The 27,301-nt window shown below is 37.5% G+C and overlaps 1 protein-coding gene across 5 annotated transcripts in view; it reads right to left on the bottom strand.

The window, feature by feature from the left end:
• Positions 1-27,301, bottom strand: part of slc20a2 (solute carrier family 20 member 2) — a 170,727-nt gene that overhangs the window by 36,129 nt on the left and 107,297 nt on the right. For all 5 annotated transcript variants that reach the window (XM_061981838.1, XM_061981841.1, XM_061981837.1 and 2 more), the window contains 5 exons: positions 24,741-25,262; positions 17,372-17,512; positions 17,066-17,151; positions 7,376-7,472; positions 7,104-7,223 (listed from right to left, as the gene is read on the bottom strand). In XM_061981838.1, the coding sequence (XP_061837822.1) occupies positions 7,104-7,223; positions 7,376-7,472; positions 17,066-17,151; positions 17,372-17,512; positions 24,741-25,029 (733 nt within the window). In that variant the 5' untranslated portion in view covers positions 25,030-25,262. The remainder of the gene's footprint in view (positions 1-7,103; positions 7,224-7,375; positions 7,473-17,065; positions 17,152-17,371; positions 17,513-24,740; positions 25,263-27,301) is intronic.

Genomic DNA, 27,301 nt, shown 5'->3' with positions numbered 1-27,301 from the left:
AAGATGTAGATCAGAATATTTTAATTTGAACAAATATTACTCTATTGGTGGGAATTATTCTGAAATATTGACAATAATTATATTTTTTGTTGTGTTTTTATTGTAAACATTCCATAAGGTGGTGCCATAATTCCATGTTTTGGCAGTGACATCATTATTTTGAATTGTTTTCTTACAAAAAAAAATGTGTAGCATTTTAACAATATAGAAAAAAATACACGGACAATAAAAAAGAAAAAAATGCATTAATGGAAATAAAAAGTATAAATAAAACTACAATTAAAATTTAGGACATAATAAAAATGTGAGTACAAAATTGTACTACCCTTAAGGATAATGAACCCAAACAGTGAATCCAAATAAAAATAAATTAAATAAAACATAAATGCAAATTAAAAAAAAAAAAAAACTTAAAAAAGATATATATATTTATACATTTCTATATGTATAAAAAAAAAAGTTTTTGTTTTTGTTCCCAAACGAACGTCTCAAAACTGGGAATCAGTTCTCATCGTTCACTGAAATAGCTGTCCAAAAGACTTGATTCATTTGCGAACGTCACATCTCACATTTATATAGAACACAAGTATCAAATTCAAGGCCAGGGGCCACGACATCATTGTATCTGGCCAGCAAACATCTGGAAATGATATGTGTCAGTAAAGTACTTAATATTTTCTCACTAAATGTAATTGATTTTTTTCATTTTGGCAGAAAAAATATATGTACTGCTTGAAATTGCATACCTTTTAAATTTTAATAATATCAAATATTGCAACAAATATTACAGTATATTATCATACTTTCCAAACATGTTTTTGTCCAAATAACTACCCATCAAATTAATAAAAATGACAATAAATGTTATGTTGTTCCTTACAGCATATTACTATAAATTGAAAAAACTACTACTGTTTTTTGCGTAAACATTCTGTTGACTGAGCTGCCAGTTTTTGACTGTAAAATCTACGGTTGTTGTTTTTAACGGTGTATAAATGGAAAGAAGGCACATTTGTTTTTACGGTAGAAAAACTGGTAGCTAAGTTGCCTGAATAAAAAAAGAACTTGTACTTTTTTTCGATTCACAATATAATGTAAAAAACAATAAAATAAGTGTATAAATACATTTAACACAATAATTCTGGCAACTAAGCTGCCAGCTTTTTCCGTAAGCCCCCCCCCCCCTCAAAAAAAAAACTGTGGTACTGTTTTTTCATTTACTGTAAAATGTTGTAAAAAAAAAAAAAAAAAAAAAAAAAAAAACCCACTATATTTTATACATTTTGTAAATGTAAAGTTTTTACTGTAAAATGGACAGTCTACTTAAAACAATTTATATAATTAATAATGAAATCCAGAGGCAAGTTCATACATTATTCGCTGTTACAAGCAGCCCTCTGATGGCAGCCATAACTGCCATGTGGCCCTCAATAAAAACGAGGTTGACATCCCTGATATAGAAGCTCCTCGGGATAAAAAATATGCGGTGCAATGAAAGAAAAACATCGATTTTTGATTTTTTAAATAGTCTGCAACAAAAAAGTCGAATTCATAGATAAAATAGAATCAATGACCAGTCCTACTATTTTTTTTTAATTAATTGAAAAATAAACATGGCGCATGTCACTGTCAGATTTGACTGAAGAAAACTGAAACAGCTGGACTGGTGTTGGAAAACTATGAAGCGACATTCCGCTGAAAAAACAAAACAAGTTCAGCCACCAGCTGGTTCCAAGCCAACTAATTCCAGCACAGCCACACTGTATAGTTCAAAAACATCCCTCAATTCAAACAACTTCAGCCATTCACCGCTTGGTTTTAGACGGATGTAGTAGTAATCACATTAAGAGCGTTAATGTCGACCTATAATCTTTCCAGGCATGCAGGTCACAATGTCTTTGGCCTCATGTGCAGAGTTTATGACTGGTCACCAATTCTCAACTTCATGTGCACAAGCTCTGCTATTTAGGTCAATTACAATAGTAATGGTCGCACAGTGGAACCTTAATTTACAAACCCCTTTATTCGCCAACTTTTCGATTGACCAACTTTTCGATCCAGCCAAATGTGCGAAACATGTCTTTGTGTACGAAGGCTTCATTCATTCATTTTATTTAGTGTCCCGCCTGCAGGCAAAAAGCAGGGCAACAGACCAGCGTAGAATAGAATCACTGTTCACAGCAAGTTTTAATTGTGATGAAACCAGACTTTTCTGAAAATATGCCAAAGCAGACTTATTTTAGAACGGAGGAGAAGAATAACTCTTGTTCAGCTTCGCCTCTTTCACACGACTTTCTGTCTGCTCCTTTTTCGTCAGTGCCGCCTTTGTCAATGTTAATGTAAGTGAAATGTACTTTTTTAAGATGTTTAATATTGTAGCAATTTCATGTCAAGTCATCATTAAATAGCCCCGATATGTCAAAAGGCATTAATAAATCATGTTCTTTTCCAATACCTCCATAACTGCTAACAGAAGTTCAGCAGGGAAATGCTCATTTCAAAATAAGATTTACAGCCCCGAAATGTTGTTATTGTTTTCATTTCGATGCCCCGCCCTCCACCGTTTGAAAGTCCGTGAGTGTGTCACATTCAGGTTGCCAGTGACGCACCGCCATCTTCGTCTGGCTACTGCTAGCTTGGTCAATGACACATCGACATATAGACTAACGGGAGAAATATATGTCCGTTAGCCTATATGTCCATGTGTTTTCCAACTGAAAGGGCAAAATATATTTTGGACAAATAAAACGTATGTGGATATGGGTAGTGTCAGTGCCTATTTCCTTCTCAGTATGCTGACACGCTGAGGAAATGTGTTCCAACATTAGCAGGGCTGTCATCATGGCAATGTGAAACGTATGGAGACAGCCAAATCACATGATAAAATAATTCCTCGTTCCTGTATACATTGGTAAAATGTCTCCTCTTTAGTTGTGGGCGTATATTAGGCCAATAAGCATGCTCTACTTATTTTCAACAGTATAACAAACTACAACCAACTAGAGTTGGTTGTAGTTGGTTTTAGTCTTTGTTTTCTGATAGTACTGACAATAACCATATGACTGCCATTTGTTGTGATATTGTACGCAGACATGATGTACTTCTTCCTGAAAATAGCCTCATTTATGTGTAAAATGTGTTGGTTAGAGAATTGTTATTGACAAAACGCTTGTCTATTCAGCTATTATGGTCCCAGCACCTCAACCCCTTAGTTAGAAGTTTGAAGTTCCTTGGAGTAGCCCAGTCCATCCAGCTGAATTCGACTGCACATCTGGCAACCTCAGTCAGGGAGAGGGGGAGGGGACTACAGAATTTTGACCGTGATTGCAGTACCATTTCTGGCCAGATTTTTACATATGGCTCCTTTAAGGGTTGTTGTGATTTCTGATCTTTTGTAAGGGACACCAAAGTGATTTCTGTGTATGTGAGTTGTTTTGGCTTGTTAATAAAGATAAAGTTGATCCATCACCCACTTGTTATGTTTGTTTGATATACAGTACTGTATAGCAATTTATATCGTGTTCAAAGGGCTGATAAAACGATATCAACATACTGTATATCTTGATGGAGACATAATTGACATCAATATAAAATGTTTTTGATAAAACATTCAATATATATTTATATTCTTTTGGTCGGAAGAAGACAGAAATTATGAAGCAAGATTTGTTGCATGAAGTCATTTGAGCTCTGGGAACCCAGCAAACAGGAAACAGAAAGTGTCACTGAGCGATGGGAGGGACACGCTAACAGTCAATCCTGCAACAGTATCAACTACCAGGGTTGGTTGCGCTGTCTTACAGTGGATTCTCTGCATGGAGTGAGAAGAGAAACTCAATAACAGAAACTGGTCATTAGTTTTGTTGGTTTTAATGCAGACAATGCGGCAACATCCTGACACTCACAATGTATCGGTCTTATCAGTTGCTTCCCAAACAACTTTGTGTAGTGTTCAATTGCTTATACACTACTGTCATCTAGTGTCTCAAAACTGAAACTAACTACAAATCCACTGCATTTATTGTACCATCTTAACTGTGCTCATTCTACCAGACACCTTGTGCACTGATAAATAGCACCCTTTGTGAGTTGGAAATTGCATTACTGTATTTATTGGCAGGCATAAAAAATATCAATAATTATTGATATCGATCAATATAAAAAACCTATATCATAGTGGTCTTCAGTCATATCGCCCAGCTCTAGTTCAAAGTGTAAAAACCTTCACTAAAATATGGACTTTTATCAAGGCTGGAACAAATTCTTTATATTTATATTATTTCTTAAAGGCCTACTGAAACCCACTACTACCGACCTTGCAGTCTGATAATTTATATATCAATGATGAAATCTTAACATTGCAACACATGCCAATACGGCCGGGTTAACTTATAAAGTGCAATTTTAAATTTCCTGCGAAACTTCCGGTTGAAAACGTCTAGGTATGATGACGTATGCGCGTGACGTCGATGGTTGAAACGGAAGTATTGGGACGCCATTGTATCCAATACAAAAAGCTCAGTTTTCATCGCAAAATTCCACAGTATTCTGGACATCTGTGTTGGTGAATTTTTTGCAATTTGTTTAATGAACAATGGAGAGAGACTGCAAAGAAGAAAGCTGTAGATGCGATCGGTGTATTAGCGTCTGGCTACAGCAACCAGGAGGACGCGCTATCCGACGCTAGCCGCCGACCGCATCGATGATCGGGTGAAGTCCTTCGTCGCTCCGTCGATCGCTGGAACGCAGGTGAGCTTCGGTGTTGATGAGCAGATGAGGGTTGGCGTAGGTGGAGAGCGAATGTTTTTATCATAGCTCTGTCGAGGTCCGTAGCTAAGTTAGATTCAATGGCGTCATTAGCAACAGCATTGTTAAGCTTCGCCAGGCTGGAAAGCATTAACCGTGTAGTTACAGGTCCATGGTTTAATAGTATTGTTGATTTTCTGTCTATCCTTCCAGTCAGGGGTTTATTTCTTTTGTTTCTATCTGCAGTTAAGCCCGATGCTATCACGTTAGCTCCAAAGCTAAAGTGCTTCACTGATGTATTGTCGTGGAGATAAAAGTCACTGTGAATGTCCATTTCGCGTTCTCGACTCTCATTTTCAAGAGGATATAGTATCCGAGGTGGTTTAAAATACAAATCCGTGATCCACAATAGAAAAAGGAGAGAGTGTGGAATCCAATGAGCCCTTGTACCTAAGTTACGGTCAGAGCGAAAAAAGATGCGTCCTGCACTGCACTCTAATACTTCACTCTCACGTTCCTCATCCACGAATCTTTCATCCTGGCTCAAATAATTGGGGTAATCGTCGCTTTCTCGGTCCCAATCGCTCTCGCTGCTGGTGTAAACAATGGGGAAATGTGAGGAGACTTTCAACTTGTGACGTCACGCTACTTCCGGTACAGGCAAGGCTTTTTTTTATCAGTGACCAAAAGTTGCGAACTTTATCGTCGTTGTTCTATACTAAATCCTTTCAGCAAAAATATGGCAATATCGCGAAATGATCAAGTATGACACATAGAATGGATCTGCTATCCCCGTTTAAATAAAAAAAATTCATTTCAGTAGGTCTTTAAGTATAAATTGAATTCACTATACAAACTTTTTGTTGTCGTGCTTTTATTGCAAACATTCCATAAGGCGGTGCCATATTTCCATGCTTTGGCAGTGACATCACTAGTTAGAATTTTTTTCTCACCTAAAAGAATGTGTAGCATTTTAACAATAAAGAAAAAAATACAGGAACAATAAAAATGTATAAAAGGCATTAATGGGTAAAAAAAAAAAAAAGATTAAATAAAACTACAATAAAAATTAGGACAAAATAAAAATGTGAGTACAAAATTGTACTACCATACCTGGTGTGTGTACACTTGAACTACTTTCCTTAAGGATAAAGAACCCAAATAAAAATAAATTAAATAAAGAATACATACGATTACAAAATAATAATATTTTGTAAAAATACACATACATTCCTATATTTATATATGTAAAACATTTTTTATTTTTGTTCTTGTTCCCAAACTAACGTCTCAAAACTGGGAATCAGTTCTCATCGTTCACTTAAAAGAGCTGTTCAAAAGACTTGATTCATTCGCTAACGTCACATCTCACATCTCTATAGAACAGGCCTGGGCAATTATTTTGACTTGGGGGCGAAATTTAGAGGAAAAAATGTGTCTTGGGGCCGGTATATCTATTTTTAGGAACATTAATACAAAACCTCACAATAATGTCTGATTGAATACTAAAAACATTATGACAGACCGCCTTAAAAAACAGAATGGAATTTTAATTGTTTTTACTGAATGAAACACCCAGAATTTACATGAAAATAAAGAATGTGGGATTTACAATATTAACTATGAACGATAAAACACTGACTATTGACAACATATCAACGTCACACCCCCTCTCGATCGACATATTTTACAATCAAGCGAAACGCATCAAAAATGCAACAAACACAGCGAAATATGAACGCGAAAGGTAAAAAAAAACAAAAAACACCTTCTATCTGATACATCTGATACATCATTAAGCTTTAGAACTTTGTTGTAAAAATCTTCTTCTGCGTCTGTCCCTGACACCCGCTTTTCAGGCCGGCTGCTCTGGAAACACTCTGTGGAAACGATCCCCACCCAAACTCTTTGGTGCCTCGTCTGAGCTGCTGTGACTTAGATAACCATAGTAACTAATTAGATTACCATAGTAACTAGTATACCATGCAAAAGTGCAGATTCCAACCATTTAAATACTTTCTACAGTTCAAGAAATTTGAAAACATCACTGCACATCACAATGGCAGCTACAGTTTCCATCTTAAAGCTCAAAAACAATTGTTTGGGATTGTCCAGCGGGCCAGATTGAAAAGCTTAACGGGCCACATGTGGCCCCTGGGCCTTGATTTGCCCAAGTCTGCTATAGAAGCTCCTCGGGACAAAAAATATGCCGGCACAAGAAAAGAACAACTTTGATTTTTTCTAGTGTCTTAAAACGTAAAGTTACTTGGTTGTTCAACACCCAAGTAAATTCATAACTTGAGGTTCCACTGTACTGTATATTCATAATCACAGTGAAGTGTTGTAGGGATACTTACTTGCTATTTTCCTTTTCATCCATGGACAGACGAAGAACCAGACCAGAGCCGCGCACACCAGCGACCCGGCCAAGGTGATGAGAAAGATGGCCCACATCGGTAGCATCTCTATCCCGAGCACTGCAAGGCGATCACGGGGTCAACATATGAGTATTTCAAATCTAGCGACACGTTTGTCGCACCTCCTGCAGGAATGTTACAGCGGCCCCATTGCCTCTTATGACTGAAGTGATAATTTGATGGTGCGCTGGTGTTAGACTACACGCTCTTACATGGTGCTCCAGTGTACATGATGGAGAAGGTGTTGATCCCAATGGTGGTAGCATAGAAGAGGGGCAGCGCTCGCAGGCCATTGGGAACAGAGTCTTCCTACAGAGAAAAGATCAGAAGATATGCTAGAACTAGAAAAGCACTTAGGGACCACATACAGTACCTCCGCCAGGCCCAACCTGCCAACACTAAAGAATCTAGACAGTTGTCCGGACACCCTCAAAATCTAAGCACTTGTTCCTTATCCCAACATTTCTTAACCATAGGCGCCCCGTATGGGGTCGCTTAAAAAATATCGGTTTCTCAGCTGTGGTCCACAGCGGTACTCGGTTGTAATACACTTTTCCACCACCTGTGGCAGTAATGACAATATCAAACCAATAGAAGCAGTCTGAAACTGAAGTCATAGAGAAGTTTCTTAAGTGCAGAAAATATGACTAAAGTGGCAAAGATGTATATTGATTTTGCTCAAAACGTTCCATTATGTCTTTTTATTCATATACTTTTCAAATGTTCTTGTAATCAGACAATATTTTCGGTATAATAGATGGTAAAGGTAAAAATTTAATCTAATATACCGAAAATATTGTCTGATAACAAGAACATTTGAAAAGTGTATATTGATTTGTTATTAAAATCTTATTGATAGTTTATTTAGGAAAAACATAATTATTATTTAATATTAATTTAGTTTGAATGTATTCATTTTAGAACTGCGTACTTGTATGCACATTATTTTTTTTAAATTAGTTTCCCTTCTTTTGCAGTATATTTGATTAGTATTTATTTTTGCAATCAGGCTTGTGATTAAGACATGCCTTAGTATCATGACCAGCTGTAAACTGGAAGCAGGTTAGATATAATTATTGAATATGATTAAAATTGAGAGTAAAATGACTAATTTAGTGGTAATATATGAGTGCACCCTGGGCTCTGTAGTGGAATTGTTGGGCCCAAGATAAAAAAGGTTAAGAATTCCTGCCTAATCCTATTTCTGACATTTCCTGAAAGTTTCATCAAAATCCACTCTTAACTTTTTGAGCTAACTAACAAAAGTCATTAATTAAAGGACAAATTAAATGTTTGTTTCGTTCCTAACAGGCTGCAGAAGCGTTTTTTCAGCACTTGGGCGTGTTTGTTCTACATCTAAATAACGGCTAAAGTCCAGCCGCAATCGGAAGTGTTTTAGCTACTTCTAAATCACTAATGCTCGCCTCCATGGCGACAAATAAAGTAAGTTTCTTACAAGTATCATCCCTGCAGGACGAGGGATGCTAATTATGCTAAACATGTTTACGCTAAACGTGAAGCATGCTAAACATGCTTCACTACACACCCTAAAGAATACAATAGCTCGCCGGCGTCACAATGTAAACAAATGCTATGGGTGGATCTACACCTGACATCCACTGTAATGATACCAAGTACAAGAGCGTATCTAGTCGATACGACTATGACTACGTTGATATTTTTTATCGACACAAAATCTTTTTTCTTTTTAAAAAAAAATCCATATCATGTTTATAAACTCAGGAAATACGTTCCTAGACACATGATGAATTAAATAATGACCAATGTATGATCCTGTAACTACTTGGTATCAGTTACCTAAATTTGTGATATCATCCAAAACTAATGTAAAGTATCAAACAGAAGAATAAGTGATTATTACATTTTAACAGAAGTGTAGATAGAACATGTTAAAACAGAAAATAAGCAGATATTAACAGTAAATGAACAAGTGGATTAATAATCAATTTTTACAGCTTGTCCTTCATAATTTTGACAAAATAATACAATGATAATAAATGACACAGTATGTTACTGCATACGTCAGCAGACTAATTAGGAGCCTTTGTTTGTTTACTTACTACTAAAAGACAAGTTGTCTAATATGTTCACTGTTTTATTTATGGACAAAATTGTTCTTCGATTGCAATAAGAAACATATGTTTAATGTTCCCTAAGATATTTTGTTAAAATAAAGCCAATAATGCAATTTTTTGTGGTCCCCTTTATTTAGAAAAGTATCGAAAAGTATCGAAATACATTTTGGTACCGATACCAAAACATTGGTATCGAGACACCCCTAACATTTAATATATTTTTCACCTGGTCTTTATTTTGGATAGGTCAGAAAAAAATATCAATAATGACAGATATCGACCGATACATAACACTTATATCGTGATACAGTTTTCGGCCATATTGCCCCGCCCTAGTCTTCACTCTACTGTGTGCCGTTTTGGTTATGTAATTTTTAACATAACCCAAAAATTATATCTCATCTATCAATCGCATCTCTTGTTGCCAAAATCTAAACTAGATTAGTAGAAAAAAATGCATTTAGTTTAGATAATAATGAGTCATATATTGAAGTATGGGATCCATTATTTAAATTTGTTTTAACTATTAATGAACCTAAAATATGACTTATTTTATCTTTGTAGAAAATATTGGACACAATGTGTTGTCAAGCTTATGAGATGCGATGCAAGAGTAAGCCACTGTGACACTATTGTTCATTTTTTAAATGTTTTTATTTTATTTTTTATTAATGTCTGTGATGATAATATAAATGACGGATTTCTAATCACTGCTATGTTGGAATTCTTATTAATATTGATACTGTTGTTGATATTATTCATTTTTGTTTGAATACTTTTGGATTGTTTTGTGTCATGTTTGTGTGTCCTCTCAATTACGGTACTCTGTTGATTGCTATTCTGAATGTTGCTGGGCCAGGTTTGGTTTTGGAATTGGAATTGTATTATTGTTGTATTATTTTGTTGGACTGATTAATAAAAATAAAAACAATCTAAACTGAGCAGACTGCCAACGTGCCTCAAACCTTATCACCATGGAAACAGTCGTTAAACCCTACCCCTGCTGAGTCAGGCCAGCTGATGAGGAGCTTCTCCGATGTCAGTGTTGTTTAGCAAACATTAGAGGGATATTTGCTGCGGGTTATTCTATTTTAGCTCACGTCTCCGCCTGTACGGTCACATGCAAAGACAGCCATTTTACCGCAGGTCAGGACATGTACAGTACCAGATATCATGTCCCATTCTTTCAAAAACAGTACTAACGCTGTAATGTTAAGCCATATTTCCATTGCGCAGTACAGTTCAAACCATATCATGGTGACACAAGCTTGGTTCTTCTTAATCCAGAGTGTTGGCAGGCTAGTGATAGCTTGGCAAACAGAACCACATCATTGGTTGCTGCAGAGTCAGATACCAGTTCATTTCGGCAACATCGCAAAGGTAATGTTTTAATGTTTTCTACAAGGACAGGATCTTTTGTTGACCGGTCGACAGATTGAACGGTGTTTCTCTGTCATGTGCAGTGCCACCCTTTGCTTTTCCTACAAATTGGTGCCAGATACCAAGGAATTGCAATATGCAGTATATATACTATATCACAGGTATCAAACTCAAGGCCAGATGTGACCCGCCACTTCATTTTTTTTGGCCCTCGAAAGACTGCAAATAATATGTATCAATAAAGTACTGTAACTTTTCTTTCTAAATGTATTCTTTCTTTCTATTTTGGGAGAAAAAAAATGTACTCCATGTAATCGCAAATTATGTTAACTTAAATATTATCGAATTATGCAAAAATATATCATCAAACATTCATACCATTTTTTAAATATAAATAAATACTAATAATAATGATTTCAAAGCACGTTATACATCAAATTGTGCAATGTAAAAGTAGCAATCGATTTCATGGTAAAATTGTGTTGTTTTTACAGCATTTTTCTCTAAATGAAAAAAACAGCACTTGTTTTACTGTAATAAAGTGTGGTGCCGTTTTGGCATTTACAGTAATACATCGTAAAATCTACAGTTGTTGAAAAAAAAAACCTGGCAGCTGAGGCCCCATTTTACTGTAAAATTGCATTTTTTTTTATTTACAGTAAAAAAAAAAAAAAAAATGTTTACAGTAAATTTCTGGCAACTGAGCTGTACTGTTTTTCCAATTACAATAATATACACTATATTTTGAGGTGAAATTATTGCAACTTACCATATTTTTTTTACATTTTAGTTAAAAAAAAAAAATCTACTAATAAAATCCATTAAAAAATTGTGTAATATTAGTATTCACTGTTAGAAGCGGCCCTCTGGGGCCAAACATAACTGCGATGTGGCCCTCAGTGAAAACCACTTTGACACCCCTGTACTATATAAACACGGGGATGTCCAAAATGCGGCTCGGGAGGGGCATTTAAAAAAATAGGAATACAAAAAAACAAAAATTGGAATCAAAGAGCAAACAGGTGTAATGTGAGGAAAACATTTTGCAATATTGACACTAATAACACAAAGCACCCAAGCAAGCAATTTTCTTTTACTTAAAAACTGTCAATACTCAAAAAATAATACAAATTTACAATCGACGGATAGATCTGAAGATGATCTAGGCCAGAGGTGTCAAACGTACGGCCTACAGGTTTAATCCGGCCCGCGGCAGGCAAGATGAGTAATGAAAGTATAAAAACGAGCTGCAATTTTTTTAATGAAAGGAATTGCTGTTCTAAATGTGTCCAATGGATGTTGCAATAGCAATTAAAGTGTAACCCACGTCACACATGATACTGTTTAAGGATGACGCGCCAGCTGACTTTAAGGCTCCTCTGGATTGGCTGCCGCTACTCCAATCAGCGCAGGTGCAAGTAATTAGCTGCTCCTGTTGTGACTGGCAGCAGATGGCGGCATACTGATGCAGTATCAACGCTCAATATCTTCTTTCATTGTAAATTATGCACTCAACGGATGAAATAACAAAACTAAAATGCAAAGACTTAAGTCGACATGATGATCATCATCTTTGTAGTTAGAGTTCCGTGGAGCGTTCGCAATTGGTTGAATGCACTATGCGCACCCTGACCTCCATTATAAAAATGTGTGTTTCTAGATTTGTGGTCTTTGATCTATTCTTTTTTATGCTTAAATGTAAATCTACCATGTTCATATTGGTTAAGTTTGTAGTTATGTTACCTTGATTTTGGCTATAGTGTCATTTTGATCATTGTTTTGTTTATATTATAATTGTAATATTTGAATGATAATAAATGAATGTGTTGGGGCAGTTGAGGATGCCATCAATGCGGTGGTTAAAGGAAACTTTCGGTTGCTTTTCCAAACAAGTGTGCTTGTTAATTTTTGGTCAAAGTAAGACAAAAAAAAACAAATTTGAAGTTGTCTTTATTTTTAGGTTATTATGCCATGACTTGACCAGTCCAGCCTGCGTGTTAATAGATTTTCCTCCATGCAGCCCCTGAGCTAAAATGAGTTTGACACTCCTGATCTAGGCCATTCAAGCGTTGAAAGTAAAAATAGTATATGTTGATATACATTATGACTTATTTTTAACACTTTAATTAGTTGGGACCTTTTGGAATAATAATAATGAATAATTATGAATTAAAAGTAATGTTATGAATTATCTACCTATTTAAGGCTTCAATTACCTGACATCAAATATTCCATTTTAGAAAATGTTTTGGGGACAATATTGCATATTTTGTGTTTTTGCCATAAAAACAGGGTATAGATATATCTGATGTTCCTATGTAGATATATAAGTAAAAATATGAATATGTGATTTATGTTTAAAACATTTATGACTCAGACCCTATTGGGTCCCAGGAACAATATTGCATATTTTGTGTGTTTGCCATTAAAAACAGGGGAAAAAAATAAAATAAAAAAATGACATAAAATACAAAAACATTTATAGAAAAACTTTATGGCAACATATAGATCTGAAGATGATCTATAGATATTTTAAAAAGTGTTAAAACTAAACATAAAAAAATAACAGGATTTATTTTTAACACTTTAATGACTGAAACCCTTTTGGGTCCCTGGGACCCTTAAAGGGGCCCCATTATGCAAAACCAACTTTTCTTACCTATTGGTACCTGCTGTTGTGTATTTGGGATCTGCATAAATCCCGAATATTTGAAACCAAACCATTGCGGAGATATTTATAAAACAATCTTGCCTTCCTTCCTAGTTCCTCCAAACGAGTCGTTTGGAATTTGCACAATTGGTGACATCACAAATTTAGAAAATTATCCATATATAGTATAAATGTACTCAGCGCTGCAGTAAATAAGCTCCTTTTTTTTGGTATCCTCTTGTTAGGGGGCAGACTGTCTCGTACATGCGCATGCATCGTCCGCTGTTGCCATTTCTAATACAAAGTTATAGTTCCAACTTATATGTGTCAGTAGGCTCACTATGGAAGCGCTAAAAACCACAACAAAGTGGACGGGGAGAAGACGCTGTCGAAAGAAGCCACGTGAATAAGACCCGCCCACAAAACACAGCATCCAGAAAGTGTCTCAAAAACAACAAATCAAATAACCACCATTACATGTTATGTAGAACACGAGGTAGTGTTTTAAATGTAGAAACAATTATTATATGACCCCTTTAACATTGACCAAAATTTAGGGGACACCTTAATGGTTTTGAAAATGAAAATAATCAAAATGGCCCCCGCATGCTTTCATTTTTCAGTGTGTGGCCCTCAGTGGAAAAAGTCTGATCTAAAATATTTATACTCAGGTTGTGAAAGTAAGATAACAGGTGATGACGTCAAGCTGGGCCTATTCACTCTTGCAAGACGTGTGTGCTCTCTTAACAAGTCTGATAAATGACCTGCAACTCAAATATAAGCCTGAAATATTCACCGTCCAATATTTCTTCTTCGACAGAAACATCCAGAGTTTGACCCGCTCCGATTTAAGTGACTCATCCTGAGAGTCGTTTATCCCGCGATCATGCAGCCATGACCTTACTGTGATCCGCCACACGTTCTCCTTCCCCGTCTGCCAAAGATTGCCTGTTGCGTAACGCGAGATGCGCCAGTGTTGCCAAATCAAATGGATTTTATCGGCGCTGAAGCTTTTATAAACGTTTGCGTGGACACGTGTCTACTTTTTTTTTTATTATTCAATTTAGCCAGCAAGTAGTTCCACATGCTGACAATCTTAAAACCACACACATTTCAACTTCTGTGGAAGCAGCTTTCAACAATCCAACTCAATGACCAAACATCACTGGTTTATATTTTACAAATATAAAACAACCTTTTTTTCATTTTTTATACTTTTTTTAATCTTTTATTTACAAAACCCAAAACTAGTGAAGTTGGCACGTTGTGTAATTTGTAAATAAAAACAGAATACTATGATTTGCAAATCCTTTTCAACCTATATTCAATTGTTTTGGCAAATAATCATTAACTTAGAACTTAATGGCAGCAACACATTGCAAAAAAGTTGGCACAGGGACATTTTTACCACTGTGTTACATGGCCTTTCCTTTTAACAACACTCAGTAAACGTTTGAGAACTGAGGAGACACAATTTTGAAGATTTTCAGGTGGAATTCTTTCCCATTCTTGCTTGATGTACAGCTTAAATTGTTCAACAGTCCAGGGCCTCCATGAAAAAGACTGTGTTGCTCCAAAAGCTGTATGTACCTTTCAGCTATAATAGTGCCTTCACAGATGTGTAAGTTACCCATGTCTTGGGCACTAATACACCCCCATACCATCACAGATGCTGGCTTTTCAACTTTGCGCCTATAACAATCCGGATGGTTCTTTTCCTCTTTAGTGCAGAGGACACGACGTCCACAGTTTCCAAAAGCAATTTGAAATGTGGACTCGTCAGATCACAGAACACTTTTACACTTTGCATTAGTCCATTTTAGATGAGCTCGTGCCCAGCGAACCCGGCGGCGTTTCTGGGTGTTGTTGATAAATGGCTTTCGCTTTGCATAGTAGAATTTTAACTTGCACTTACAGATGTAGCGACCAACTGTGGTTACTGACAATGGTTTTCTGAAGTGTTTCTGAGCCCATGTGAGGATATCCTTTACACACTGATGTCGCTTTTTGATGCTCCTTTTGTTGATATTACAGACCGTAGATGGTGAAATCCCCAAATTCTTTGCAATAGCTCGTTGAGAAATGTTGTTCTTAAACTGTTCGACAATTTGCTCACGCATTTGTTTACAAAGTGGTGACCCTCGCCCCATCCTTGTTTGTGAATGACTGAGCATTTCATGGAAGCTGCTTTTATACCCAATCATGGCACCCACCTGTTCACCTGTGAGATGTTCCACATACGTGTTTGATGAGCGTTCCTCAACTTTCCCAGTCTTTTTTTGCCACTTGAGCCAGCTATTTTGAAACATGTTGCAGGCATGAAATTCCAAATGAGCAAATATTTGCTAAAAATAACAACGTTTTCCAGTTCGAACATTAAGTATATTGTCTTAGCAGACTATTCAATTGAATATAGGGTTGAAAAGAATTTGAAAATCATTGTATTTAGTTTTAATTTACGATTTACACAACGTGCCAATTTCACTGGTGTTTGTTTTTGTATTTATTATCTGTGTACTTATTTGATTATTTATTTATTTATTTCTTACAGCACCAAGATTTTTCCAACCTGGTATGGTTTCATATACGTAATTTGACAAGGTTGTAAGCTGGAAGTACGCAGATATAATTATTAAATAGGATTAATAGTTTACGATTAGGAGTAAGATATTTGAGTGGGCCCCGAGCTCCTGTGTAGTGAAAAAGTCGGGCCCCGACGTCAAAAATGTTAAGAACCCCTGATTGTATTGTACTGACAAATGTGAGGTTTTTTTTGTATTTTATTAAATCGTATTTAAGAAAAAAACTGATAAAAAAATAGAATTGTATTGTTTTGTTATATTGCTATTGTTATTTCATTTGATTGTTGCTACAATTATTATTATTATTGTGTGAATGCTCCAAATCATTCTGAAATTTCCCAGAATTACAGGTTTTCTGGGGCATTTTTCCCATGCAAACTGAAATGGCCATTATTCAAACTTCCACCATTCACACATTTTTCAACCTATTCAATGGGAAATGGGACATTTTTCCACGTTCCATTGCACTTTCAACATATTCCACTCATCTTGCACATTCAAACTATCATTTTTCCAAGTTAAAAAAAATTCCAGGAATTCCCAGTTTTCCAAACTTTATTTTAACCCTTTTTTCTGACGACGACTCCTCCCACATTTTTCAACCCACTTTAACCGTTCCAACGTCAAAACCTTCCTCTCAATTAGGTCAAAAAACAAAGTTGTTTTTTGAACTGGAAAAATTCCCGGTTTTCCCGAAATTTCAGGAATTCCATAATACCATTTCTTAATTAAAAATGTTACTACTTCAACATTTCTCAACTGTTTTGAAAAATTCCAACACCAACCATTTACAACATTCAAGTTTTTTTTTAAATTACCCGCTTTTCCCGGAATTCCCTCGAAATTCCCATTGAAATGAATGGGACATTTTTCAACGTTCCACAGCTGCCACAATTTTTATCTGATTCAAACTTTTCCAACTCTAAAATATTCAGCCTGTTCAAAATTGTGTGCTCTCCTTCAACAATTAGAAAAAAATCCCAGATTTCAAAGAATTACCAGTTTTCAGGGACATTTTCCCCATTCAAAATGAATTGTACATTTTTTAAACTTCCACAATTCGCACATTTTTCAACCTATTCAAACCATTCCAACATCAACACATCCCACTAATCCAACTAACACTTTCCCAAGTTCATGCGGACCTCTGCTGTGACATACCTTTTCCTATTCTGCCTAAAGACGCAGACCCACCTTATTGAGGATGGTGTTCCTGATGAGAATGAAGAGGATTCCAGACATGAGTCCAGACAGCAAGGGGGAGATGAACCAAGACGACACTGCAGACAAAGACAAGTGTCAGTGGCAGAGTGACAGACAGAGAAAAGTGTCAGTGGCAGAGTGGCAGCCATATCATCAGCATGTGAACTTGGGTCAACTACTTATACGTGGTCCTACGTCTCTGTAAACAGATGTTTACAGAGACTGGCAATTTGCTTGTTTGATCGATTAATAATAAAAGCAATAATCTTCTCGTCCCACAGACTTTGATAGCATTACCGATCTTAACCAGCTGCATCCATTGGACGCCCTTGGTGCCAATGGCCACCATAGAGAAGCCAATGGTGGCGCCCACAATGCAGTGAGTTCCGGAGATGGGCAGTCGGAGGAAGGAGGCGATGAGCTGCCACACTGCAGAGCCTGCAGACAAAACATTTGTCACCTTTCGTGAACTTGAGATGGGCAGAACTGAAACAAATGGACATGTGAAGTATTTTCACTATTTTGAAGACACAGAAAAAGAGCCTTAACCTTCTATTTAACTTCTTTTACCTTTTATTTACCGTCTATTACCCCTTTTTACCTTTTATTTACCTTCTTTTACCTTTAATTTATCTTCCATTTACCTTCTTTTACCTTCCATTCACCTTCTTTTACATTTTATGTTCATTATTTTACCTATTTAACTTTTTAAATTTCATTTACCTTATATTAACCTTTTTTACCCTTTATTTTACTTCCTATTACCTTTAATTTACCTTCTATTTACCTTTTATTTACATTCTGTTTAACTTATTTTACCTTTGATATTCTTTTTTCCTACCTTTTATTTACTTTCTATTTAACTTATTTGACCTTTTATATTCCTTCTTTTACCTTTTATTTACATTCTATTGACCTTCCTTTACATTTTATTTCAAACCTTTACCTTATTTTTTTTCTATTTACCTTTTATTTACCCTTTCTTTACTTTTTAACCTTCTTCTACCATTTACTTCTTCTACCTTTTATTTACTTTTTATTTACCTTTTTACTTTTCATTTCCCTTTTTTCACGTTCTTTTACCTTTGCTCACCTTCTTTTACCTTTAATTCAACTTGTTTTACCATCATTACACTCAATAATTGAAAAAAACAATATCAATCGTAGCTTTTTTTTAATCGAATTAATTGATTTACTCGATTAATCATTGCAGCCCAATAGACACAACAGGTGGATCCTTGGCTCTGGCTAGTTCCTGATCACAGCAAACTAATAACTTCAATCACAATGCCTTAATTTGTTCACATGATTTTAAATGCCATTTGTGGTGTCCCCGATCGATATGAAATATGGTTATCCTCAAAATTTCATAGTCATTAGACAAATGGTGAGTGAGTCTCCAACAGTGTTCCTGCAAAGACATTTTGTTTGGTGGTATTCATGTCTGTCAACCAATCTTGCTTACATTTGACATACACATGCTTGTTAAAGCCCTACAGCTATGTGGCGAATCAGCTAAACACCTCAAAGTTGCAGTGCCTGTTTTGTTGAGTGCATTGGGGTCAAACTTCGGGGTTTAATACCAGCCTCAGTATGTGGTGTATTTGTCACCAGCAGGGTGCATGTTTTGATATATTGTCACCCTTTCGTGTACAATTATTCAGGAGTAAAAGAGTTACAATTTTTTGTCGTAAAAGATGATAAGGGCTTGGGCAACAAAACGATATCAATATATATCGCGATAGACACGTAGTTGAAATAATAAAAAAAAAACGTTCAATAAAACGTTTGATTATTATTTTTTTTCTTCTTTGTCGGGGGAAAGCGGAAGTTGTGAAGCAAGCTTGGTGGCATGAACAAAGGCACTCAGGAAGTGATCACTGAACAGCCAATCAGGTAACAGTGTCAACTATCAGGTTTGGTTGCGTCATCTTGTTGTCTCGCAGTTGATTCTTTGCATGGAGTGAGAAGAGAAAGTAAAAATGAAGAAATTGTGAATAAAACAGAAAAAGAAACCTCGACCGTATGGCAGTTTTTTTCAGCTATTCAAAACGTAGTCAATCCAATGCGGTCTATAAATGATGCAAGGCGCTCGTACCCACCAAGACCGGCAATACCACACCACCTTAGCCGTACTTACCCTGTAGAGCACAGCTGTAACTTCCTGGCACTAAACCTGCAGAAAATAGTTCTTCTCATGTTTCTTTGTTTACATGTTCACACTTTGCACTATTTTGTTCCACTTTGTTAAGCATTTCTCACATATTGCTTATTTCTGCACCTTCATTTTAAGAGTTTATTGTTAAGTCTTCAATATGATTTTAGAGTTTTGTTGTCCAAGCTTGTGTTGACATTTCATCTTCTTTCTGCCTTGAGAGCTGATAGGGTTATAATCAGAGGAAAGTTACATTTGAAATAACAATTTTTTACATTTTATGTATTTTTTTCTCCTGGTCCTTATTTCTGATAGGTCATAAAAAAACTTATAATCGGCCGATTCAGCCATGTTGCCAAGTTCTAGTAATAATTGTAAAATTAATGATGAAAGACAAAGTTTGGTCCTTTCCACCTCACCTCATATTAGGGTTGTCCCGACACCAATATTTAGTACCAGTACCAAAAATGTATTTCGATACTTTTCAGTACTTTTATAAATAAGGAGGACCACAAAAAACATGCATTGTTGGCTTTATTTGAACAAAAAATCTTATGATACATTAAACATATGTTTATTATTGCAGTTGTGTCCTTAAATAAAATAGTGAACATACAAGACAACTCTTCTTTTAGTAGTAAGTAAAAAAACAAAGCCTCCTAATTTGTCTGCTGACCTATGCAGTAACATATTGTGTCATTTCTCATTCTATTTTGTCAAAATTATGAGGGACAAACTGTAAAAAAATGTTATTAATCTACTTATTAATTTACTGTTAATATCTGCTTATTTTCTGTTTTAACATGTTCTATCTACACTTATGTTAAAATGTAATACCGTATTTTTCGGACTATAAGTTGCAGTTTTTTTCAAAGTTTGGCCGGGCTCCAGTACGACTTATATATGTTTTTTTCCTTCTTTATTATGCATTTTCGGCAGGTGCGACTTATACTCCGGTGCGACTTATACTCCGAAAAATACGGTAATCACTTATTCTTCTGTTGTTAGTATACTTTAACTAGTTTTGAATGATACCACACATTTAGATATCGATCCGATACCAAGTTGTTACAAGATCATACATTGGTCATATTCATACTTCCCAACTTTGAGACCTCCAATTTCGGGGGGCGGGGGGCGGGGGCGTGGTTAAGAGGGGAGGAGTATATTTACAGCTAGGATTCACCAAGTCAAGTATTTCATGTATGTATGTATATATATATATATATATATATATATATATATATATATATATATATATATATATATGTATGTATATATATATATATATATATATATATATATATATATACTGTATATATATATATAAGAAATACTAAGTCAAGTATTTCATATATATATATATATTAGAGATGCGCGGATAGGCAATTTATTTCATCCGCAACCGCGGCAGAAAGTCGTCAACCATCCGCCATCCACCCGATGTAACGTTTGATCAGAACTACATCCGCCCGCCATCCGCCCGTTGTTATATATCTAATATTAATAAAAATAAAAAAAAAAGGGTGAAAACTACGCGAATTGCACCTTGTGCAGACAAGATTTTTCGATCGGACACGGAGGAATTAGTGATGTAAAAGACCACGTTGGGACAAAAAAACACAAGTCTAATGCCGTTGCTAGCGATACAAGTGGAAAACTTTCAACGTTTTTCGTCGCCCAAACAGATTCTTTGGATGTGATAAATGCCGAAGTTTTATTTACGGAGGCAATAATTGAGCATGGACTTCCAATGGCACTGGCTGATCACATGGGACAGTTAATAATGTAATGCAACTTTTAAAAATCATTACGCGGTGATCGCGATCCCAAAAATAAACTTTTCTTGCATGATAATGTCCAGAAAAATTCGCTTTATATTACTATAGAGCCCTTTTAACGAATGAGTTTGATGGTTTATCACAAACCTTAAATGAAAGAAGTCCTTTGTTCTCCTGCAGCATGGCCTTGCTTTGTGTTTGGTGCGCCATCCTGTCGGCTGTATTTCACAGCACGACATACTGTTAAAAGTGTTTATACTATTTATACTTTCAATTAACAAATTGAAGTCTTGTGAAAGGTTGACAGGATAACTGGCATTAACTGTCAAAATAATTTCAAACTATTGAAGTTAGCTTACAGAATAAACATGTCAATCAACCCATATGATTTTTGCTGTAATATTTTTGTTTTGAAAAGTCACTGTGACTGATAGAAAAGTGATGGTTTTAGCAACATTTTAACCTGTCTGAATGCTAATAATCATTTTGCGAGCAAGCAGGTAAGCTGCGCGGGCGGAGCGCGCGGAGTGACCCATGTTACGAGCCCCCGGCCACGGGGGTGGCGGGCAGGTAAACTGCTTACCTGCTGCGCTTGACGCCGGCCGCGGCGAAAGCGGACGAGGCGGGGTGTCGGTGCGGTGGGCGCGGTAGTGACCCTGGACGTGGGGCCCTCTCGGGGGAAGGAGCCTCGGTCCCGGACCCCGGCGAGGCGTCCCTCCGCTCCGTAAAAGTGTCCATCTCTTTTTTTTTTTTTCTTCTGTTGTGGCATATGCTGCAGGTGCCTGCTCGTTTTTCGTATGTGGGTAACAACATTTAACTATGTATATATATTTCCCAATTGGTTTAACTGCCACCCGCAAAAAAAAAAAAAAAAAAAAAAAAAAATCTAATTAATCCGCCCGACCCGACCCGCGAGCGGATAAAATCTTATTTTTTTTAAATTTCATCCGCCCGATCCGCGGATAATCCGCGGACTCCGCGGTTGTGTCCGCAAACCGCGCATCTCTAATATATATATATATATATATATATATATAAAAGAAATACTTGAATTTCAGTGTTCATTTATTTACACATATACACACACATAACACTCATTTACTCATTGTTGAGTTAAGGGTTGAATTGTCCATCCTTGTTCTATTCTCTGTCACTATTTTTCTAACCATGCTGAACACCCTCTCTGATGATGCATTGCTGTGTGGCACGCAAAAAGTGCTTTCATCAAATGCACTAGATGGCAGTATTGTCCTGTTTAAGAGTGTCACAACATTGCTGTTTACGGCAGACGAACTGCTTTACGGTAGACGAAATGCTGTTGTTGTGTGGGGTTGCCGCGCTGGGAGGACGTTAATGAAACTGCCTAACAATAAACCCACATAAGAAACCAAGAACTCGCCCTCCATCATTCTACAGTTATAACGTGATTGGGCAGGTACGCTGTTTATATTGTGTGCCTGAATTTCGGGAGATTTTCGGGAGAAAATTTGTCCCGGGAGGTTTTCGGGAGAGGCGCTGAATTTCGGGAGTCTCCCGGAAAATCCGGGAGGGTTGGCAAGTTTGGTCATATTCAAAGTCCTCATGTGTCCAGGGACGTATTTCCTGAGTTTATAAACAAAAAAAGGAAAAAAGATTGTGTGACGATAAAAAATATCAATGTAATCATAGTAGTATCGACTGGATATACTCTTGTACGTGATATCATTACAGTGGATGTTAGGTGTAGATCCACCCATGGTATTTGTTTACATCCAGGACCGCTAGCTTTTGTTAGCGGTGACGCTGGTGAGCTATTGTATCCTCCTAGGGCAGGGGTCGGCAACCCGCAGCTCTGGAGCCGCATGCGGCTCTTTGATCACTCTGATGCGGCTCAGCTGCATACTTGCCGACCACCCGATTTTCCCGGGAGACTTCCGGATTTCAGTGCCTCTCGCAGAAAACTCCCGGGATTAATATTCTCCGATTTTCACCCTTTCAATAATGGTGAACTAATTTTTTGATCGACTCAATTAAAGGAACTGACTCTAGTGATTCAGTACAGTCATAAGAACTGCCGATCTCATCACTAGCGTGCCATGATGGTACAGCATTTAGCACCCTCTACAATCTGTATTAACAGCGTGCCAGCTCAGCCTCTTGATATATGCATCTTTTGCTAGTACACGTAAGTGACAGCAAGGCATACTTGGTCAACAGCCACACAGGTTACACTGACGGTGGCCATATAAAACAACTTTAAGACTCTTACTAATAATGCGCCACACTTTGAACCAAAACCAAACAAGAATGACAAACACATTTCGGGAGAACATCTGCACCTTAACACAACATAAACACGTACCCAGAATCCCATGCAGCCCTGACTCTTCCGGGCTACATTATACACCCCTGCTACCACCAAACCCTGCCCCCACCCCAACCCTGCTCCCTCACACATCAACCCCCCCCCCCCTCCCCCCTGTGCGTCGGTTGGGGTGGGGGCGGGGTTAGGTAGCGGGGGTGTATAATGTAGCCCGGAAGAGTTAGGGCTGCATGGGATTCTGGGTATTTGTTCTGCTGTGTTTATGTTGTGTTACGGTGCAAATGTTCTCCCGAAATGTGTTTGTCATTCTTGTTTGGTGTGGGTTCACAGTGTGGTGCATTATTAGTAAGAGTGTTAAAGTTTTTTATACCGCCACCGTCAGTCTAACCTGTGTCGTTGTTGACCAAGTATGCCTTGCTGTCACTTATGTGAGCAAGCAGAAGCCCCATATAACGTGTGGCTGGGCCGGCACGCTGGTTGTAGCGGGCGCTAAATGCTGTACCAACACGGCACGTTCGAGAGAACAGTTACCCCGATATTAGTAGTCTGCCGGTAAAATCGGGAGGGTTGACAAGTATGACGCTGTCAAGCGCCATTCATATAAAACCCGCGGGCCGCACTAACATTCAATTTTCATATTAAGGTGTGGGCCGCGTGTCTGAGACCCTTGGTTTATACATAGCACAAAGCAAAAAAAAGACTTTGTATGCAGTGTTATTTCATTTTAAATTTCAAAAGATTTTTGTGGCTCCCATTGTTTTCTTTAATTTGTGAAACTGGTCAAAATGGCTCTTTGACTGGTAAAGGTTGCCGACCCCTGTCCTAGGGTGTGTAGTGAAGCATGTTTAGCTATTCCTTGTCCTGCAGGGATGATACTTGTAAGAAACGTACTTTATTGGTCACCATGGAGGCGAGGATTAGTGATTTAGAAGTAGCTAAAACACCGCTGACTGCGGATGGATGTTAACTGCTAGCTAGCTAGCCATGTCTTAAAGCACCTCTTCCTGAGGGTGTTTCAATGTTATAGTTTCACTTTTATCTTTAGTTTTTAGACCAAAATGTGTCCGTTCTCTCTTTTCTGTCTACACACTCTGTCTGCTTGTAAGTACTCCGTGATTGTGCGCTGCCGAACATGCTCATTCTGCTTGTAAAACCAGCAATGTCACGACGTGACAACACGTCATCATGCCCGATCGTTTTTGATTCATTAGTACCGTGATACTATACTAGTACCGGTAAACCATACAACCCTACCTCCTATCCTATTCAGGCAATTGTGAGATGCAGTGCAGCGATATAATCCCTGAATGACTAAATAAGATTGGTTGTGGTACTCTGACAAAAATGTCTCAATATCCAGCAGACCAGAGCCTAATAGTGTCTGGCCCGAGTACTGAAATGGTCCATGGTGCACCCGACGTAACTTACCCATCATAGCGCTGACCTCCCCCGCCATGAGCACAGGCACCGTCTCGTTGTACAGATTGACATCAATGATGCCTTTGCGGATGGTCTCGCCCACTTTGGCCCCCAGCAGCATGGAGCCCAGCGTCTCGAATATGGAGGCGAGAATGCAGGCCTGCTTCAGCGTTACCACGCCGGACCCCACCGCCGTCCCGAAGGAGTTGGCCACGTCATTGGCGCCCACGGAAAAGGCCAAAATGAAGGCTATGATGAAGCCAAAAATGACCATCCACAAGTACGAGTCCAGATCCATGTTGATATGGTTTCACCCCGCAAACAGGAACAAAAAACGTTGGTTTTTTTATATTAATTGCACGTGTGTGGAGGACTTAGATAGGCCCACTCCTTTTCTTTGTCCCCTGGTCGGAAAGAACTGGAGGGGAGGAGCACAGCCGCTAACTAAGCTTTTGGGGTTGTGTCCAAAGATTGGAGACTAGTGATGGTGGGTGCAGAGAGCTTTCCATAGTTTAACGCCAGACAGGTCACCTGTAGGGGAAAAAGGAGAGACACATTAGTAGAATGGAAGAACTTTGACTTTCTGTGTTACAGCATCAGCCCACATCTGGCCACAATGTCTTTCAACCAACCAACATTATAGACCACAAAAGTACAAAACCCAAAACCAGTCAAGTTGGCACGTTGTGTAAAACGTAAATTAAAATTAAATACAATGATTTGCAAATCCTTTTCAACTTATATACAATTGAATAGACTGCAAAGACAAGATACTTAACGTTCGAACCGGAAAACTTTGTTATTTTTTGCAAATATTAGCTCATTTGGAATTGATGCCTGCAACATGTTTCAAAAAAGCTGGCACAAGTGGCAAAAAAGACTGAGAAAGTTGAGGAATGCTCATCAAACACTTATTTGGAACATCCCACAGGTGAACAGGCTAATTGGGAATAGGTGGGTGCCATGATTGGGTATAAAAGCAGCTTACATAAAAAACATAGTCATTCACAAACAAGGATGGGGTGAGGGTCACCATTTTGTGAACAAATGCGTGAGTAAATTGTCCAACATTTTAAGAACAAGATTTCTCAACGAGCTATTGCAAAGAATTTAGGGATTTCACCATTTACGGTTCGTAATATCATCAAAAGGTTCAGAAAATCAGTGTATAAAGGATATCACCACATGGGCTCAGGAACACTTTAGAAAACCACTGTCAGTAACTACAATTTGTCGCTACATCTATAAGTGCAAGTTAAAACTCTACTATGCAAAGCGAAAGCCATTTATCAACAACACCCAGAAACGCTGCCGGCTTTGCTGGGCCCGTGCTCATTTAAGATGGACTGATGCAAAGTGGAAAAGTGTTCTGTGGTCTGACGAGTCCACATTTCAAATTGCTTTTGGAAACTGTGGATGTTGTGTCCTCCAGAACAAAGAGGAAAAGAACCATCCGGATTGTAATAGGCGCAAATTTCAAAAGCCAGCATCTGTGATGGTATGGGCTGTATTATTGCCCAAGGCATGGGTAACTTACACATCTGTGAAGGCACCATTAATGCTGAAAGGTACATGCAGGTTTTGGAGCAACATATGTTGCCATCCAAGCAACGTTATCATGGACACCCCTGCTTATTTCAGCAAGACAATGTCAAGCCACGTGTTACAACAGCGTGGCTTCATAGTAAAAAAGTGTGGGGACTAGACTGGCCTGCTTGTTGTCCAGACCTGTCTCTCATTGAAAATGTGAGGCGCAATTTGAAGCCTAAAATACCACAACGGAGACCCCGGACTGTTGAACAATTTAAGCTGTACATCAAGCAAGAATGGGAAATAATTCCACCTGAAAAGCTTCAAAAATTGGTCTCAGTTCCCAAACGTTTACGGAGTGTTGTTAAAAGGAAAGGCCACGTAACACAGTGGTAAAAATGCCCTTGTGCCAACTTGTTTGCAATGTGTTGCTGCCATTAAATTCTAAGTTAATAATTATTTGCCAAAAAAAATTAAGGTTCTCAGTTTGAACATTAAATATCTTGTCTTTGCAGTCCACCCAATTGAATATAGGTTGAAAAGGATTTGCAAATCATTGTATTCTGTTTTTATTTACAAATTACACAACGTGTCAACTTCACTGGTTTTGGGTTTTGTATAATACATACCATAGATATACTCTATACAATAGATGGTAAACTGTGTGCAGCTGCAGTATTTATGGATCTAACTAAAACATTTGACACAATTAAACATATTATCTTAATAAACAAATTAGAACGGTATAGCATCAGAGGGCTGGTTTTGAACTGGGTAAGAAGCTAGTTAACCAGCAGGGAGCAATATGTAAAGATAGGCGAACACAGATCTACAGCGCTAAATATATCTTGTGGCGTACCCCAAGGATCAATTCTACGCCCAAAACTGTTCAGCCTTTATATAAATTACATTTGTAAAGTTACAAAGGACTTAAAGTGAGTATTATTTGCAGACGACAACAGTGTTTTGTTCAGGAGAGAACACACATAAGCTAATACAAATGATAACAGAATAAATTAATAAATTAAAGCGATGGTTTA

Source organism: Nerophis lumbriciformis, linkage group LG24 (assembly GCF_033978685.3).
Source record: "Nerophis lumbriciformis linkage group LG24, RoL_Nlum_v2.1, whole genome shotgun sequence".
In the NCBI taxonomy this organism is placed as follows: Eukaryota; Metazoa; Chordata; class Actinopteri; order Syngnathiformes; family Syngnathidae; genus Nerophis; species Nerophis lumbriciformis.
This window is presented reverse-complemented; position numbering and strand designations above follow the sequence as displayed.